Source organism: Triturus cristatus, chromosome 7 (assembly GCF_964204655.1).
Source record: "Triturus cristatus chromosome 7, aTriCri1.1, whole genome shotgun sequence".
In the NCBI taxonomy this organism is placed as follows: Eukaryota; Metazoa; Chordata; class Amphibia; order Caudata; family Salamandridae; genus Triturus; species Triturus cristatus.
In genome coordinates, this window is record NC_140590.1 from 660,502,819 (window position 1) to 660,520,621 (window position 17,803).

Sequence of the window (17,803 nt, forward strand, 5' to 3'; positions counted from 1 at the left end):
GCTGTAGCTGCGATAAAAGGTTCCTATGGAAAATTGCATGGGGAAAACACGTTTTGGGACACCCCTTTATTCTCAACCCCCACTTGACGAATCACCCCAAAAATTTCAGAATAGGAGCAGACCGGAGCGCCACACCAGTTTTGAAAAATTTGCGAAGATTCGTCAACCAGCGCCAAAGTTATTCCAAATAGAATGTTGCGAATTTCCTATGGATTTTAGGTTCTAACTATAACTACCTACTGGCGACCGCCAGTAGGTAATATATATATATATATTTCATTGTCACTTCACCAGAGTGCACGCACAGCAGTTGCCACAGCAGCACCAGATTGCACCCAAAACACTTGCTACAGCACCACCAGTAGTTTGAAACCCACAGCACTTGCCAAGGGCACCTTGGCAGTGGCACTGGATAGCATCGGCATCATTCACCAGATATAATCTCACATCACCATGTATAACCCCACCACACTAGATAATAAATCATATAACCCCCAATGTCCCCATGGTGGCACAAAATATAAACCCACTGCTTTATAATGGCTTTGCCTCACTTTTTTCTGTTCTGTACTTCCTCTTCCCCAGTTTTTCTGACTTCTTTCTCCTGCTTCTGCCTTGTTTTTTAATACTTTTCCCTGCCTCTCCCCTGTTTTTCTGACTGCTTTCTCCTGCTTTTGCCCCGGCCTCAGTTCCACATTTTGTGATTACAAGCAAATCACATAATCTCCCAATGGCTGCCCTCATTTACTTGGCTGCCTGTCCACCTCCCGCTGGTCGCTGCTTGCCCGGCTAAACTCTGTTGCACCGATCCCCTCCTCCACCGACTCTATTTTTCAATTTTTTTTACGTAGTTTTATTTATTGGAGCGGCTTTACATAAGCACCACCAGTTACTTTTCAGTGCAGTTTTATATAGCTCTGCCAACAACCACCACTCAAAGGTATTGTAGTGCATTACTAAGCACCAGTTACTTTTTAGTGAAGTTTTATATAGCGCCGCCAACAACCAACACCACCCAAAGCACTTTACATAGGCACCAGTTATCTTTTTTTGTGAAGTTTAAAAAAATGCTAACACTGCCCAAAGGTTTTGGAGTGCTTTAATTAGCACTAGTTACTTCTTTTTGTGCAGTTTTAAAAAACGACAAAACTGCCCAAAGGTATTGGAGCGCTTTACAGAAGCAGCAGTTACTTTTTTTATTGCAGTTTTAAAAATCACCAGAACTGCCCAAAGTCATTGGAGTACATTACATAAGCACCAGTTACTTTTTAGTGAAGTTTTACATAGCGCCGCCAACAACCAATACCACCCAAAGGTATTGGAGCACCAGTTACTTTTTGTGTGTGCAGTTTTAAAAAATGCCAACACTGCCCAAAGGTATTTGAGTGCTTTACATAAGCATCAGTTACTTTTTTTTGTTTTTTTTTTGTGCAGTTTTAAAAAACGTCAAGACTGCCCAAAGGTATTAGAGTGCTTTAATTAGCATTAGTTACTTCTTTTTGTGCAGTTTTAAAAAAATGACAAAACTGCCCAAAGCTATTGGAGTGCTTCACATAAGCACCAGTTACTTTTTTTGTGCAGTTTAAAAAAATTCCAACACTGCCCAAAGGCATTGGAGTGCATTACATAAGCACCAGTTCCATTTTAGTCAAGTTTTATATAGTGCCGCCAACAACCAACACCACCCAAAGGTACTGGAGCACTTTACATAAGCACCAGTTACTTTTTTTTGTTCAGTTTTAAAAACACCAATGCTGCCCAAAGGTATTGGAGTGCTTTACATTAGCACCAGTTACTTTAAACAAGGGCATATTCATTTTTGTAGGCACTCAAGATTGCTTTCTCATGCTTTTGCCTTATTTTTACTGCTTTTTTCTTCCTCTCCACGTCCCCCCCCATTTTTCTGAGCACCTTCTCCTGCATTTGTAATGTTTTTCTACTGCTTTATTCCTTAGTCTCCCTCATTGTTCTGACTGTTTTAGCCTGCTTTTGCCCTGTTTTTCCTGCTTTTGCCTTGTTTTTTTACCGCTTTTCCTTCCTCCATCCCCCATTTGTCTGACTGCTTCTGCCCTGATTTTTATTTTCCTCTCCTTCTGTTTTCCCTCACGTTTTAGAAATTAAACAATACCAGGTGGCAAACTCAAACATATCGGCTATCAAAAAGTCCTAGAACTTCAAGTTTTAAATAAAAATGTAATCTATTCCAAACACAAAGTAATTAATTTCCAAACCCAGGCCCTCTCTGTAACGCTGCGCAGGACAAAGAAGCTGCTTCCCTTTCTGAGCTCTATCTCTGTCTGACTGGAGAGGAGCCTACGTAGTATGCATTGCTGTGGGCTAGGGCAGGGGCAGGTCGAAGTTGGACCCTGATTGGTCCAGCTCTCGATTTTCATATGGCAGGTCATGCGGGAGGCAGCTATCATTGGTAGCGCTCAGCTACCCAATGATAGTGCTACTTCGCCTGCCTGTAATGCTGCCTGAGCATCCTGGGTGGCTGTTTAGACCTATGGCCGGAGCAGTCCGATGTCATTGGCAGCTGTGAGCGCTATGCTAAATTTCATTGGTAGTAGCATAGTGCTCAGCTACCAATGACATGATACACCTGGCACTGCCTCCGCAAAATGGTGCCCGCACCGCCCGTACTAGACTGACTTTCAGTCTCTAGTTACGGCCTGCGGATGGTGCGGATGGGCGTAGGGCCGTGTTTCCTTTAAACAAGATTTTCACTGTACTTGCCTGCCTTGCTGTGCTCTTCTAAGGCTAATTTTACTACACCTGAAATCAAGAAAGTGCAGACCGGCGACTATGCTTCTGCAATCCAGGCAGCCCTACTAAGAAAAGCTCCCCCTTGTGAGCTGTGCACTATTGACAATCATCTACGTATGTTTAGGAAATAATTTAAAATTCAGCTGTATACATGCGAATAGGGCAATTTCTACCGGTAATCCCTCCAAATAGCACATTTGAACGTTTTGGTTAGCACCAGTAATAATGATTACCAAGCAAAGGAGACGGTCGGCAGCGAATAGTAGTGACAACTGGAGAGATGGCAAAAAAGACTGGACAGTGACAGGGGATGGAGTGGCAGAGAGAGGAAGCAAAGCAAGAGCTAGATGGCCGAGAGTGAGAGGTGGCAGGGAATGGCATCAGGAGAGACTTCACGGGCGTCATTATTTTTGGTAACATTGCTTGCACTAAAGCAGCCCATTGTGCAACTGGGCTGCTGGAGTGGCGTGTCAGCGTTACAAAAAAGGATGTCGCCTGCCGCCTGCACCGTCCCCGGCACTAGTATGGTTCGCACCGGTGATCCGGGGGAGCAAGCACCCCTCCTTGCCCCACCCAGCGGATGCCCATGTGCCTGGTAGTTATTGTCATTTACCACTAGTGGCCTTGGAAACTATAAATCTGCAGTTGGTTATGCAGCACTCTTTTTGCATTTATCTCTTCAAGAGCACTGGGGATAAGCCAAGGTCAAATCAGGGAAGTGGTAAAGGTTTGGAACTGTGGCACAGTATGATAAAGTAATTTCACATAATAAAGGTAAATCAAAGTCTAAGTTATCATTTTGAAAATTATTAGGCCTTTATTTATGGTAGAAGAAAAATAAAACCATTGTAGAGAAGCTTCTCGTATCTTCTGGAGATGGGCTATGATCCCAAACAGTTGATTGATACTTAGAGTTTAATCAAATCCGAACTGTTTAAACTGAAATTCTATGGCTGATCAAAAGACCAGTAAACCTTCAGATCTCCGTGAACACCCAAAGTTCTAGAGGATGGTGTTATCTTGGTGTGAGGAGTTAGCAAGACACATTCTGGGTGCAAGTTCAAGATGCAAAGGGTGCTGCAGAATGGAATAGCCAAAAATGTTGTCGCCTGATGTTAATAAACGTCCAAACCCTGATTCTGAAAACAGGTCACGCTTTTCTATCCCTCCTGGTACCTTCAGAAAGTCCCACACTGCGGGATTGCTGAGAGATGTTTGCAGCCAGCCCCCTTTCTCTACCACTCTGTAAACACGCCCCTGGCGCACTACGAATTGGGGGATGAAGTTCTCTTGGCTGCTGATGGTCCTTGGAGGTGAACAGTCCCTCCTGTTACCTCCAGTAAGTCTCAGACAGTGGGATTGCTAAGAGGTCTTTGATGGCCACACCCCCTTCTCGACAACTCTGCAAACTGGTTAATTACTATTTGGGGAATGAAGTCCTCTTGCATTCTGAGGGACCTTGGGGGCCAAGAAGCCAAGTAAGTCCTACAGAGCGGGATTCCTGAGAGCTGGTTAGAGGCCCTGCCCCCTTTCTCCACCATTCTGCAAATTCCATTACTACTTAAAAAAACATAGAAATTCACTGAAAAAACAAAGATTACAGGAAAGTTATAGTTAGTAATTATCATTTAAAAAACCTTCAAATTTTACTGAAAAAATTGAAGTCTACAGGGATTATTATAGTTAGGAAATAGAATTTAAAAAGTAGAGATTCACAGAAAAAAATAAGGGTTACAGGGACATTTTAGTTAGGAATTAGCATTTAAAAAACCTTAGAAATTCACATATAGTATGTGAGGTCATAAGAAGTGGATTGCCGGGGCACACGTTATAGTTAGCTCAGCTAGCTATAACTGCTGAATTTCACTGGTTTGGTGCAAGTGAACCCTGAGCCTAACTATAACGTCCCTGTAATCTCTGTTTTTTTCAGTGAATATATATCTCTCCTTCTATCTCTCTCTCTATCTCTCTTGCGCTCTCTCTCTCTCTCTATATATATATATATATATATAAATATGTATATATATATATATATATATATATATATGTATATATTATCTACTGGCGATCGCCAGTAGATAGTTATAGTTAGGACCGTGTTTCCATAGGAAATCTGAAAATTCTATTTTGAATAACTTTGGCGCCGGTTGACAAATCTTTGCGAAATTTTCAAAACTAATGGGGCGCTCCGCTCAGCTCCTACCCTGAAAGTCTCGGGGGGATTCGTCAAGCGGGGGCCGAGAAAAAAGGGGGGTCCCAAAACACATTTTCCCCATGCATTTTCCCATAGGACGTTTAGTCGGAGGTACAGCCCGAACGGCTGAACAGAATTACTTGAAATTTGGCAGAGAGGTAGTCCTCAGGTCAGGGATGTGTCTTTTGCATATATGGAGTCAATCTGTTCAGTAGTTCCTGAGAAAATTGCAGTTAAAAGCACATACATATCTATAGCTGCGCACCGTGCGCGCACTGTGCGCGCACCGTGCGAGCACCCTAACGTGCGCAAGCGTAAATCTGATTGGTGGTTACATGTTAGTCAACGTTCGAATCGGTCGAAATCAGGAAGTGTTGGCCGCCATTTTGTTTGTTTTCAGTGCGAGAGTGAAAAAGGAAGGTGGCGAACGTGAAAAGGGGGCAGGGTAGAGAGTTCCTGACCCCCTAGCCTTTGTCAGGGGGTCCCTAAAGGACCCCAAAGGCAGAAAAAAAACATTTTAATTTTTTTTTTTTAAAAATCGCGGGGGTGCGCGCACCGTGCGCGCACGGTGAAAAACCAAAAAAAAAAAAAATAAATTTTAATACGTAGTTTATTGAAAAATAAATATATAAAAAAATAATAATACATACATAACTTAGCATTTAAAAAAACGTACAAATTCATTGAAAAAACCATAGGTTTCACACACGTTATAGTTAGGAATTAGCATTTAAAAAACCTTGCAAATTCACTTAAAAAACCATAGGTTTCACCCATGTTATAGTTAGGTGGATATTTCACTCGTAAAAAACCAATGAATTTCCCCCATTATAGTTAGTTCAGATAACTATAACTCGCGTGACCGCCACTCTATCACAAGGATGATGTCATCAGTGATGTCATGAGTGATGCCACTGACCATGTCATGAGTGATGTAATATGTGACATCATAAGCAGGATTGCAGGCGCGCGAGTTATAGTTATCTGAACTAACTATAACGGGGCAATTTCATTGGTTTTTTACGAGTGAAATATCCACCTAACTATAACATGTGTGAAACCTATGGTTTTTTAAGTGAATATATATATATGTATGTTTTTTATGTTTTTATTTAGCTTTTTGCAGTTTTTTACATAACACAAACTCGACCTGAAGTTATTGGAACATTTTACGTGAGCACCAGTTACAAGGACACATTTGTTATTTGCATTGGGCTTTGTATTTACTCACCTGCCACACCAGCAAAGGGCAGGCGTGTTTGGTTCCATGGCAATAGTTATGAACTTTTCAGGGAACTCCCAGCTCACACATACTTTGAAAGACCAACTTGAGCTGAACAAATACACCTGAACTACAGGGTACGCTGCCGTTTGGACTATCAATGAGCGGTTATGTTGCTGGGCTTGTTGAGTAACAAGCATTTATGGGCACTGGTTCATTCTGGTTTATGGCCTAGTAAACAATGTGTACATAAGAAATTTTCTGTTTGACGGAAGACAAAGAACAAAAAGCTTTTTGTGTATGGCTTGTTTCTCTCAAATGCTGTCAACAAAAGAGACCAAACTATTATTTGATTCCACAACTATCATGTATCAAATTGAGTCTACTTGAAAGAAAAGATATTTATTACTCGTGTATAAACAAAAAGGCAAAAGAGCTGAAAGCAAAGCAAAGTTTGGCCACGTCGGCGATATGCAGTGTACATGAATATTAACGGATAGTTTAAATGAGCTTTCTAGGTCTGGCAAATATGTGCCATGAAGGCTGCCCAAAGGATTCAGAACTGGAGAGCATCCCCAACAAGTTACAAGTAAATTGATTCTGCTTTTTATCTTTTTACATTGCTTACCTTAAAATATTTTCCTCAGTGCTAAAACTCAATTGTCGTCTTTCACCTTTTTGCGCTGCCTAGAAAATAAAATAAAAGCAATTTGTGTACGCCTTTTTAACCACTTATTCAGAGCAGTCATGCTATCAGCTTTACAAAACTAAAACTTTGAGCTAACTATAAACTCCCTAACCCAATAACATCACAACATGAAATATATAATCAAATTGAAATGGAGGGGGGCCATCATCCACCCTAATTCGTACTTGCATGCATGCATGCCCAATTGCTGGATTTTGGGGCACTGGATGAGACATACATGCACCGTTCTACTGTCTTCGTTATTTTTTCTCTGGGAGGCATGGTTTAGACAGGAGAGCATGCAGGGTGGCTGAAGCTGTTACTTGCAAGATGGTGGATCCGGGGAGAGTGTGATTGTTAGGAGCACAGTTGTGGAGTGGCGTAGACACTACTGGGAGGTGGCAATCTGAACCCAAGGTCCGGTACATATTCCTGCTGCAGCGTTGCAGGCTACTTGTGAGTCTGGCAATGAAACTCGGTGTGCCTCAAATACCAGAGAAGTGCGAGGCGGCTGCTGCAGATAGGTGTGGCCAGCCTCACCCAGCTGGGAACAGCCTGCATTCATAATTTATTTTATTTAGTTATTTTATTTATACCATTTATAAAGCGCTTTATCACCTAACAGGCATCCTGGCGCTAACATATCGATGTACAATCAGACTAGAGTTCCCGAAAACGAAGAGTAACCACATTAAGCACTTGGGAAGAGCCACATTTTTAGTCTTTTACTGAAGGGGAGGAGGTCATCCAGTTGTCTCAGCTCCAAAGGAAGCCTATTCCATAGTCGAGCTGCCGAGGTGCTGAAAGCCCTACCTCCTAATCTTGCTCTTTTAAATCTAGGCACCTTCACCAATCTCGCTGAGGAGAAGTGAAGGCTTCTCTCCGGAACATACCAGGCAAATTTCCTCCTCATCAGTTTCGGCCTGAGGCCATGCAGGGCCTTAAAAACTAAGCAGAGAGATTTAAACTGGACTCTCTGAAATATCGGGAGCCAGTGCAACTCTGACAGAGCCAATGAAGTAGATGAGCGTCTTGATTTCCCCAGGGCTAGTTTTGCTGCTATTGCTTGGATCCTTTGGAGCCTTTCCATTAGATATCTCGGGGACTCCAGCAATAAAGCATTACAGTAGTCCAGCCTGCTTATAATGGTACATTGTACTATCAATGCTCTAACCTGTGCAGGCAGAAGCGGGAGAATTTTGCGGAGGCTCAACTAATTACCTGAGGCTGGAGGTGAGAGACTCAACCCCATGGAAGCCTATAATTTACATTGGTCTTGCTCAGCTGCCCAGCCTAGATTGTGGGCTTATTCAGATGAGAATCCTGCCTTTTACCTCTCAAGACTTCATGCTCCTGTAGGATTTTCCTTCCTGGTTGTGTTGGCCCACCTGCTCAGTGTCTCCACTGCACTTGCATCATAGTAGAATACCTGCGGTGAATAGTTGGATCTGCTCCCCCCCCCACCCCCCCCCACCACCCCTAGGGCTGCACACCTTTCCAGGCGAGCGGCAAGATCTTTTCCTCATGGGATTCCAAAACAGCAATGTGATATTAAGCAGAAATCTACGCCTTACCTGGGCATATAGCTTGGACTTATCCATCCTGCCATCTATTCCCTTAATACATTGTTGAGAGTGTCCATTTCTATTCTTGCTTTCACTGCCTAACCCCCACACAAAATGGGGAAGACACACAAAAGGCATCCCAAGCTGTACTTTGAACAGCATAAGAATGCACAAACTGCTATCCTAGAAAACAGTCAGCCTGAGGCTCCGTGCTGCTCCAAGTCAAAGGTGACCAAGATGACAAATTGAAGTCTCTCCTTATGGCTATGCAGAAGAGTTGGACCCCCATAGATAGTAAAATGGCCACTCCCATGGTTCGGCTTGATCTTGTTACGTGTAAGCTAGAGGACCATTACAACAGACAAGAGGAGGCTGAACTAGAATTCCACTGCTAAAGATGACCTCGCATCTAAGGCGGAAATGATGTTGAACAAGACGAAAGTCCTCCATAATATTGCAGCCACGAATGAGGATTTGGAGGCAAGAGCTCATGGCAATAATTTTCGCCTTCAGAGTGTCCCAGAATCCACTAACACCGCCAGACTGGAGGACTATGTCGAGCAGTTATTACTGTCTGGCTTTAACCCCTTCGACGCGCATGACGGAACGGTTCCGTCATGCACGTCGGTTGGGCTGTGCTTATGACGGAACAGTTCCGTCATGGCCCCGCCCGCGCTCAGAACCTTCAGCGTGGCGCGGAAATCCGCGCCGCGCCGAAGGGGTTAAGACTGATGCCTTCTCCCGATTGTTTGTGGGGGAGAGAGCCCATAGATCCCTAATAAGAAGGCACCCTCGATAACCACGAAAATGCCTATCATGGCACACTTGCTGAATTTTCATGACATGGATACAGCTCTCCAGTAGGAGAGAGAGAAGGCTTCAATATTGTGGTGCAAGAGGCATGGCGTACATTTTTATCAGTAAAGCAAAAACGAATGCAGGCTGGGAAACAAAACTTCTTCCATTCGCTACATGTTAGAAATGAGGGGACTCTGGTTGGCGCAGGCAAGGACCAGCGACAAGTAGGGACCCTTTACTTCTAGTCAGGGCGAAGGATGACTCCTTAGAATACCCCTGCTCACCCTCTAGGTGCGTGGCGCGAGCAGTCAAGGCTAAACCTCAGGGCATACACGGTTAAGCATTTGCAATTATACACACAGTAAACTCTTTCCATGCACCACAAACGGACACCAAGCAGGTTGTATACAAAAATAAGGCTTTTATATATTTTTAGCAGATTTAGTACAAGACCCAGTAACGGTGAAACAGTGGGGCCATGATCTCTATGAATACTGAAAGTTCTTTTATACGGCAAGTCTTCTTATGCGGGGCAACAAGGTGAACTGTGGGCCTTAGTGCACTTCGCGCTGAGACGGTAACCGGGAGGCACGCGTCAGACGACAGGGAAAACAGAATGTTGCGGACCCTGGATCCGATGCGAGCTCGCGGTCGAGTTCGTAAGTACAGTACCTTGTCTCTTTTCGTGAAGGCGGGTACGGGACACTCAGCGGCTCTTTCAGAAGGGCGAGGCGGCGTCTGGGACTCCCACGCTTCACGAGGGGGGTCTGGTCCTTCAGGCTCACAACAAGAGCGGGGTGTTTGAGGTGGGCAGTGAGCAAGGCGGGACAGCCGGGGACGCTTTCTACATCCGGGCCGTCCGGGGCTTGAAGATGCACACAGCGCCGATTCCGGCGGGAGGGGTGAAGGTGCGCAGCGAGCCTCCGGCGAGCGAGGTGACGGGGCAGCCCAGCACGGCGTAGGGAGAGCCGCTCAGATTGAGCGAGGCTCTTCCCAAGGCAGGGGCGGCTAAGCAGTCCGGTCACAGCTCAAGGAGGGGCTGAGGGGCACAAGAGTCACGGCTCCGGCGAGGGAAGGAAAACCACAGTCCAGCGGTGGGCGAGTGAAGGTAAGGTTGAGCCCAATGGTCCTGGGGCTCAGTTCAGGGGGCAAGCTCGCTTCCAAGCCCTTGGAGATCATTTTGGAAAGCTCAAGTTTCTTGAAAATAAAAATAAAGCAAAGTCTCTAGCAAAAGGTTCCTCTTCTCTCCTTTGGCAGCAAGGTCACCACTGCAGGCCAGTCCCCCAGGATAGGGACAGTCTTCCTCCTTACAGCTTTCCTGGCACCTCCTCCTCAGGCAGAGATTCTTCTTGGTTCAAAGCGGATCTGATTTCTTAGGAGCAGGGCTACTTCTTTTATACACCATTTATTTTGTTCTTCCAGGCCAGGGGGCCTGCGCCTGGTTCAGTCCGGATCTGGAGCACTTTGTTGACAGGACTCTGGCTTCTCCATTCAGGGTGCAGGGCAGAGACATCAGCCGCTCCACAGGGGGTGGAGCCAGCATTGTGGTGGCAGAGCACAGCCCTATTCAGAGTCAAGGTGTACTCCTCCCACCCATCCTGGTGTAATCTCTCTATTCACCACCTGGCAGCCAGCTTGTCTCCTGGAATTCCCCAGCCCTGCCCCTCACTGAAACCAGACAGCACATACACACTCAAGAAGAGGCGGACTGAAAGAGTTAGTCAACAGATCTGGGTTTGATCCATCACCGTTCTTTAGCCCACTCTGCCACCCCAGTTCAGACATGGCCATATGCAAATCAGTCTGACCCTGTGCCTCATGGGAACAGTCCAGCCCGAACTGCCAAGCCATGCCTTCCCTGGACCGGAAACAAGCTTCCTAGGACCGATTTCTGGCATTTCAGCCGTCTTCAGCCAGGCTTGCTTGAATCCAGTGGCAAAGTGAGCAAGGGACTCAACGTCTGAGCATACCCTGCCAATTTATGGCGAACGAAGCGGTACAAAAAGGGGTGGTGATGGACGGAGCATCAGAACCAATCAAACACTCACACCCAGTCAACAGATCTGGGTTTGATCCATCACCGTTCTTTAGCCCACTCTGCCACCCCAGTTCAGACGGTGAGTAGACAAAATATCGGAAATGTAATATCGATATACAGAAATATCGAAGTCAAAATATCGATGGAACAATATATCTCTGTCATTAAAATCGATGTAAAAAATGTCGAGATTGTTATGTGTAGTAAAATATCGAGGTATAGTATATCGAAAGACATAGGTGCCGATCACGATCCGGCAAAAACCGGGTACGAACCGTCGGACGGAGCATAATCTCCGCCCGACGCGTACCCGGTCGTCAATTTTTACAAACAAGGAATTACGATTCGCACGGGTACACCATTACCGTACGATTCGTAAAAAAGCCCGACCGAACAAAAAACACCTACCAATGCGATCCGGGAAAGCGCCGACCTGACGTCGGGACGCTCGCAGCCAGCCATTCACGACCCAGGAATCACGATTCGCACCGACGTCACCCCGCACGGTGAATATTTTGCGGCAGCCAAAAACTGCCGGGAAATCAGGACGACGCGAACAAGGACCACCAGTACGCGACGGACAGACGACGCCGCGAACAAGGAGGACCAGTACGTGACGGACACACAGGACGACGCCACCAAGGAGGACCCGTACGCGACAGGACGACGCGATCAAGGAGGACCCGTACGCGACAGGACGACGCGAGCAAGGAGTACCAGTACGCGACGGACAGACATGGACCCGAACCTACGAGTCATCCCTGCCCTCATAGCAGTACACCTCCTCTACAGGTTACGACGCAGACGCCGCAGAAGGTCAGAATAACTAAGGGAGGGGGGAAAGTGGGGTGGGGTGGGGGTGGCACGACCAGGGCAGGCCACAAAACAACCACATAAGTTACACACCACACATGGCCTGGACATACCTGACTCCCATGCCCTGGTCACCACGAGGGGGTGGGGGCGTGTCCTGATAAGCCAGCGACCGCCACAACGGAAGTCCGTCACCACGCGAACCGGCAACACAACCAGACAGGTACGTCCCGTACCCACGCCTGAAGAGCGTGGGTACGAGTCGGACCACGCCCACACACGTCACCCCAACAATGGCGGGACGGATCGCACCCACGTGGCAAAGGCCTGGGTACGGGCCGCACAAACATCACATAGCGCGGGGACGGATATGTACGGACCCTACCCCCAACCCGTATGCAAGGAGCGTACCCCCCAGCCCAACAGTGCAAGTACGACCCGTACCCCCACCCGCGGACGTACGGAGCGTACCCCCACCCCAACAGTGTAAGTTCGACCCGTAGCCTCACCCGCGTATGCATGGAGCGTACCCCCCATGCCAACAGTGTAAGTACGACTCGAACCCCCACCCACGAATGCAAGGAGCGTACCCCCAGCCCAACAGTGTAAGTACGACCCGTACCCCCACCCGCAAATGCAAGGAGCGTACCCCCCAGCCCAACAGTGTAAGTACGACCCGTACCCCCACCCGCGAATGCAAGGAGCGTACCCCCCAGCCCAACAGTGTAAGTACGACCCGTACCCCCACCCGCGAATGCAAGGAGCGTACCCCCCAGCCCAACAGTGTAAGTACGACCCGTACCCCCACCCGCGAATGCAAGGAGCGTACCCCCCAGCCCAACAGTGTAAGTACGACCCGTACCCCCACCCGCGTATGCAAGGAGTGTACCCCCCATGCCAACAGTGTCAGTACGACCCGTACCCCCACCCGCGGACGTACGGAGCGTACCCCCACCCCAACAGTGTAAGTTCGACCCGTACCCTCACCCGCGTATGCATGGAGCGTACCCCCCATGCCAACAGTGTAAGTACGACTCGAACCCCCACCCACGAATGCAAGGAGCGTACCCCCCAGCCCAACAGTGTAAGTACGACCCGTACCCCCACCCGCAAATGCAAGGAGCGTACCCCCCAGCCCAACAGTGTAAGTACGACCCGTACCCCCACCCGCGTATGCAAGGAGCGTACCCCCCATGCCAACAGTGTCAGTACGACCCGTACCCCCACCCGCGGACGTACGGAGCGTACCCCCACCCCAACAGTGTAAGTTCGACCCGTACCCTCACCCGCGTATGCATGGAGCGTACCCCCCATGCCAACAGTGTAAGTACGACTCGAACCCCCACCCACGAATGCAAGGAGCGTACCCCCCAGCCCAACAGTGTAAGTACGACCCGTACCCCCACCCGCAAATGCAAGGAGCGTACCCCCCAGCCCAACAGTGTAAGTACGACCCGTACCCCCACCCGCGAATGCAAGGAGCGTACCCCCCAGCCCAACAGTGTAAGTACGACCCGTACCCCCACCCGCAAATGCAAGGAGCGTACCCCCCATGCCAACAGTGTAAGTACGACCCGTACCCACACCCGCGGACGTACGGAGCGTACCCCCACCACACCAGTGTCAGTAGACTCGTACCCTCACCTCGAATGCATTGAGCGTACCCCCACCGTGTATGTGCAAAGCGCACATATCCTGAAATCTGAGGTGTGTGTGCAGAGTCCACCCAGCAGTGCCCTGAGACAGGAGGGGTGGGTGTGGAGTCCTCCCAGCAGTGCCCTGAGACAGGAGGGGTGGGTGCCTATCACTCCCAGCAGTGCCCTGAGACAGGAGGGGTGGGTGTGGAGTCCTCCCAGCAGTGCCCTGACACAGGAGGGGTGGGTGTGGAGTCCTCCCAGCAGTGCCCTGAGACAGGAGGGGTGGGTGCAGAGTCCTCCCAGCAGTGCCCTGAGACAGGAGGGGTGGGTGTGGAGTCCTCCCAGCAGTGCCCTGACACAGGAGGGGTGGGTGTGGAGTCCTCCCAGCAGTGCCCTGAGACAGGAGGGGTGGGTGCAGAGTCCTCCCAGCAGTGCCCTGAGACAGGAGGGGTGGGTGCCTATCACTCCCAGCAGTGCCCTGAGACAGGAGGGGTGTGTGCAGAGTCCTCCCAGCAGTGCCCTGACACAGGAGGGGTGGGTGCCCATCACTCCCAGCAGTGCCCTGAGACAGGAGGGGTGTAACACATGTGTGTGAGGCCAGAATCATCCACATGCATACTGGCTACAAGGGAACATGTCCCCATGAACTCATGTCAACAGACTCCACACACAAGTACAGTGATCACCAAGGATGCCATGATTGTTGTAGGTGGAGACATGGCCCTGCATGCATGGCCAAAGTAGAAGGGCTCCGTCACACACACAGCTCATGTAGACACAGCTCTGCGCTAAACATTGGGAACACCCTGCAGGGAAGAAAGCTGGGTACACAGAGGAAGGAATACACCCTGGGACAAGTGCACCATGCAGTAACTGCTTACATGAACAAAGAAAGTTAGCCAACACCTTGTGATGGCACACAGATCACAGGGTCCCACCAATGAGCAGTACACTACTACATATCCCACACGCCCAAACCCTTACACACCACCCAAAACCATGTAGCAGCCCCACCAACACCAATACCAGCATAGCAGTAGTGTGATAATGAAAACAAAATTAAGCTTTATTCAGCATGAGCACAATGTCCGTGGATCGCAGGCAGTTCAATCTTCACAAAGCCCATAGGGCAGTCAATGATTCTCAGCTGGATGGGGGACACAGTGGGATGCATGTCCCCTACCTTGCCTGCACAGTCAAATGGCATCGTCTTCCACACTGGTGAGGGCATCAGGGGGGGGGGGAAGCAACAGGCACCGCAGGGACATCAGGGCAAAGGGGCGGCGTTGTGGGTGCAGGGATGGAGGACTCCACCACAGGGGGTGGGTCAGTGCCAAAGGCGGAGGCCAGGATGGCACTACACACCTTTGCAAGGTCCTCCAGGGAGTCCCCTGCACCCGAAGGGACCTCAGGCCCCAAGGAGGGGGGGGGGTCAGAGGGATGGGTCGCAGCGCCACCGGGGGAGGGTGGAGACAGGGGGGGAGACTCAACCACCCTGACCGGGGACCTCCTTGACCGCTTGCGTGGTGGTGTAACTGTGGGGCTCAGGGACAGAGCGGCCATGAAGGAGTCCTTGGGGGAGATGTGGCCAGGAGAGCTGAGGGGAGGGGATTTGGAGGGAGTGGACTGGGTGGAATGCGGACTCCCACTATGGCTGCGTGTCACACGTTTGCCCCCCGACCCAGTGGGTGTGCCTACCTCACCCTGTGTGTGCGTGTCAGGAGGAGTGCGGTGGACCTTCCCTGCTGGTGTGGTGCCCGTGTCCGTTGATGTGGGTGCATGCCGACGTCTGGGTGTACGTGTGACAGGCATGGGAGTGGGAAGTGTGGATGGGGCAGGGGTAGGTGGGGGGAGGTCGCGCTGCAGGAGAGCCACTGCTGCAGTCAGTGTGGAGTCGATGGACCTCAGCAAGTTGCGTTGGTCAGCCTGCGATGAATGAATGCCCTCCAAGAAAGCCTCGATGTTGGTGAGGGTTTTGCCGTGGGCATGGAGGACATTAAGGATCGCAGCCTGACCAACCTGCAGTTGCCGCTGGATGTCCACAGACTCTGCATTGGCGGCAGCAGTGGAGACAGGGGCAGGGGGTGCGGTGCCTGGCAGGAAGGAGACATGCTGTGACCGGGCACGCTGGGAAGGGACACGAGCAAGTGGGAGGCGGCTGGTGGAAACTGAGGGGGCGGTGCGAGGTGTTGTTCCGCTGTCAGCTGCTGGTGCAGCCTCCGCCCACTCGGAGACATCGTCCCCGGACCTGTCAGCTTCGTAGTCTGATGTGCCAGTCGACAGGTCCTCGGCCACACTCTCCTCCGCCTCTGTCCCACTCGATGTGCCAGACCCGATGTCACGGCTGGCACTGGTGCTTGGTCCCTCCGCCTGGTCTGTGTCCATGTCTCCCTCTGTGTCCCCCGACGATGCTGTGGGCAGGGTGGAGAGACAGAAAATAATCAGACACCTGTACACATCTGTCACATGAGTCCAATCTACATAGGTAACATTGCATGGCCTGAAAAGGAAGATCCCTAACATCTACTGAACAGGGTACCGATGTAGGGCATGAAACACACAGTTGGTTGAGCCACCATGCCACTGAAATACCATGGAGAGCATGAGACAATAGCTAAACACAGGAAAAGGAGTCTGACATAGCACCCAGGCCCTGGGGACAATCCAGCACTGCATCTGCACCACACAGCGTTGGCGAAAATACCGATGACCAGGGACCATATCCATGAACTTGAGACACATGCTGCATAGGTAATGCTGAAAACATGCACAACATGACTCGGTCACTGCACATTGCGTGTGTGTCCAGACACATCACACACTGCCCAGACCCAGCAAGTGGTAATCAGGATTTAACACATAGGCATTGCCCGCCCCAACAAGACCCTACACGAGGCAAATTGTTGAGACACAGGTGGCACCAACATCTCATAGTCTGGGTGATACACACAGGGGCAGGCAAAAAGCAAGATTGGACGCCAAACAGCCAAGGTGCGCCTGTACAAATAATGAGGTACCAGTGCCCATCCTCAGATGAGTATAACAAGACACACAGGCACTGGCAACTGTGAGTATGAAGAAGGACAATCAGGTCAGGCTGCACAGTGGACACCTGTACAAAATAGCACGTCTATATACATGGTGACAGGGGACAATGGCACAGAGCACAACTTACGCTGTAGACACTGACAGTGGCCACGTTTATGATGACACATACACCACTGAGGAAAAGGTGCCCCAGGGGACAGTAGTGGGCACGCAACTACATGCTACTGAATGGTAATGACTGCAACACACGTCACCATCCCTGCACCATGCGTATCGCACACTCATGCACATCATGTCACAGGCCACTACATGGGACATGCGCGCTGTAAGGCATGACACATGAGAGACCAACTCCCATGTCTGGAGTCAGCATCAGTGCCAACTGACATGGAACCCACATGCAGTGAACTTGACAGTGCACAGGCAAGGTCCCACAACCTGTTACACACCACCCCCACACATGATGCTACAGTCATTGTTCCCGTGGACAAAGCGCCAGCCTACATTACCCTGTGAAGGAGTGACTACACACAGACCAGGGAACACATTGCAAGGAGGGGAAGTGTGGCAGGGGCACAGCGCTATACTGGGGCAAACAGGATCTGCACAGCACCTTTAAACCCTGCCAGTGAATTCATGCTACTGTGCCCTTACAAATGCCGGTGACACACAACAAACACACATGTACCTACCCCCTTCCGGCTGCTGCATCGCCTGTAAGCGCCTCTCCAGGTCTGGAAAGACCACCGGCAGCACACGCCTGTGGAGGTGGCTCAGACGGCGGCGGCCGCGGTTCTTGTGGCTCTCAGGTGAGTCCCCCAGCAGGAGCCGTGCAATCCTCCGCGTCCAGCACCGGATATCCTGCCAGCGTTTCCTCACCTGGGGCAGGCTCCGCCTCCGACCATCCACACCCCTCACGGCACTGACGGCGGTCAGCCAGATCTGCTCCTTGGCAGTGGCGCCTACCTGTGAGGAGGAACAAGTGACACCACATCAATACACCAGCCACATGTCACAGAGAGACATATGGGTAC

General features: G+C 49.8%; 1 protein-coding gene across 1 annotated transcript in view; it reads right to left on the reverse strand.

Moving 5' to 3' along the window:
- LOC146810311 (cilia- and flagella-associated protein 337-like) overlaps positions 1 to 17,803 on the reverse strand; it is a 1,036,625-nt gene that overhangs the window by 940,417 nt on the left and 78,405 nt on the right. Inside the window, exon 2 of the mRNA XM_085614420.1 lies at positions 6,811 to 6,869. Within this exon, the coding sequence (XP_085470546.1) occupies positions 6,811 to 6,869 (59 nt within the window). The remainder of the gene's footprint in view (positions 1 to 6,810; positions 6,870 to 17,803) is intronic.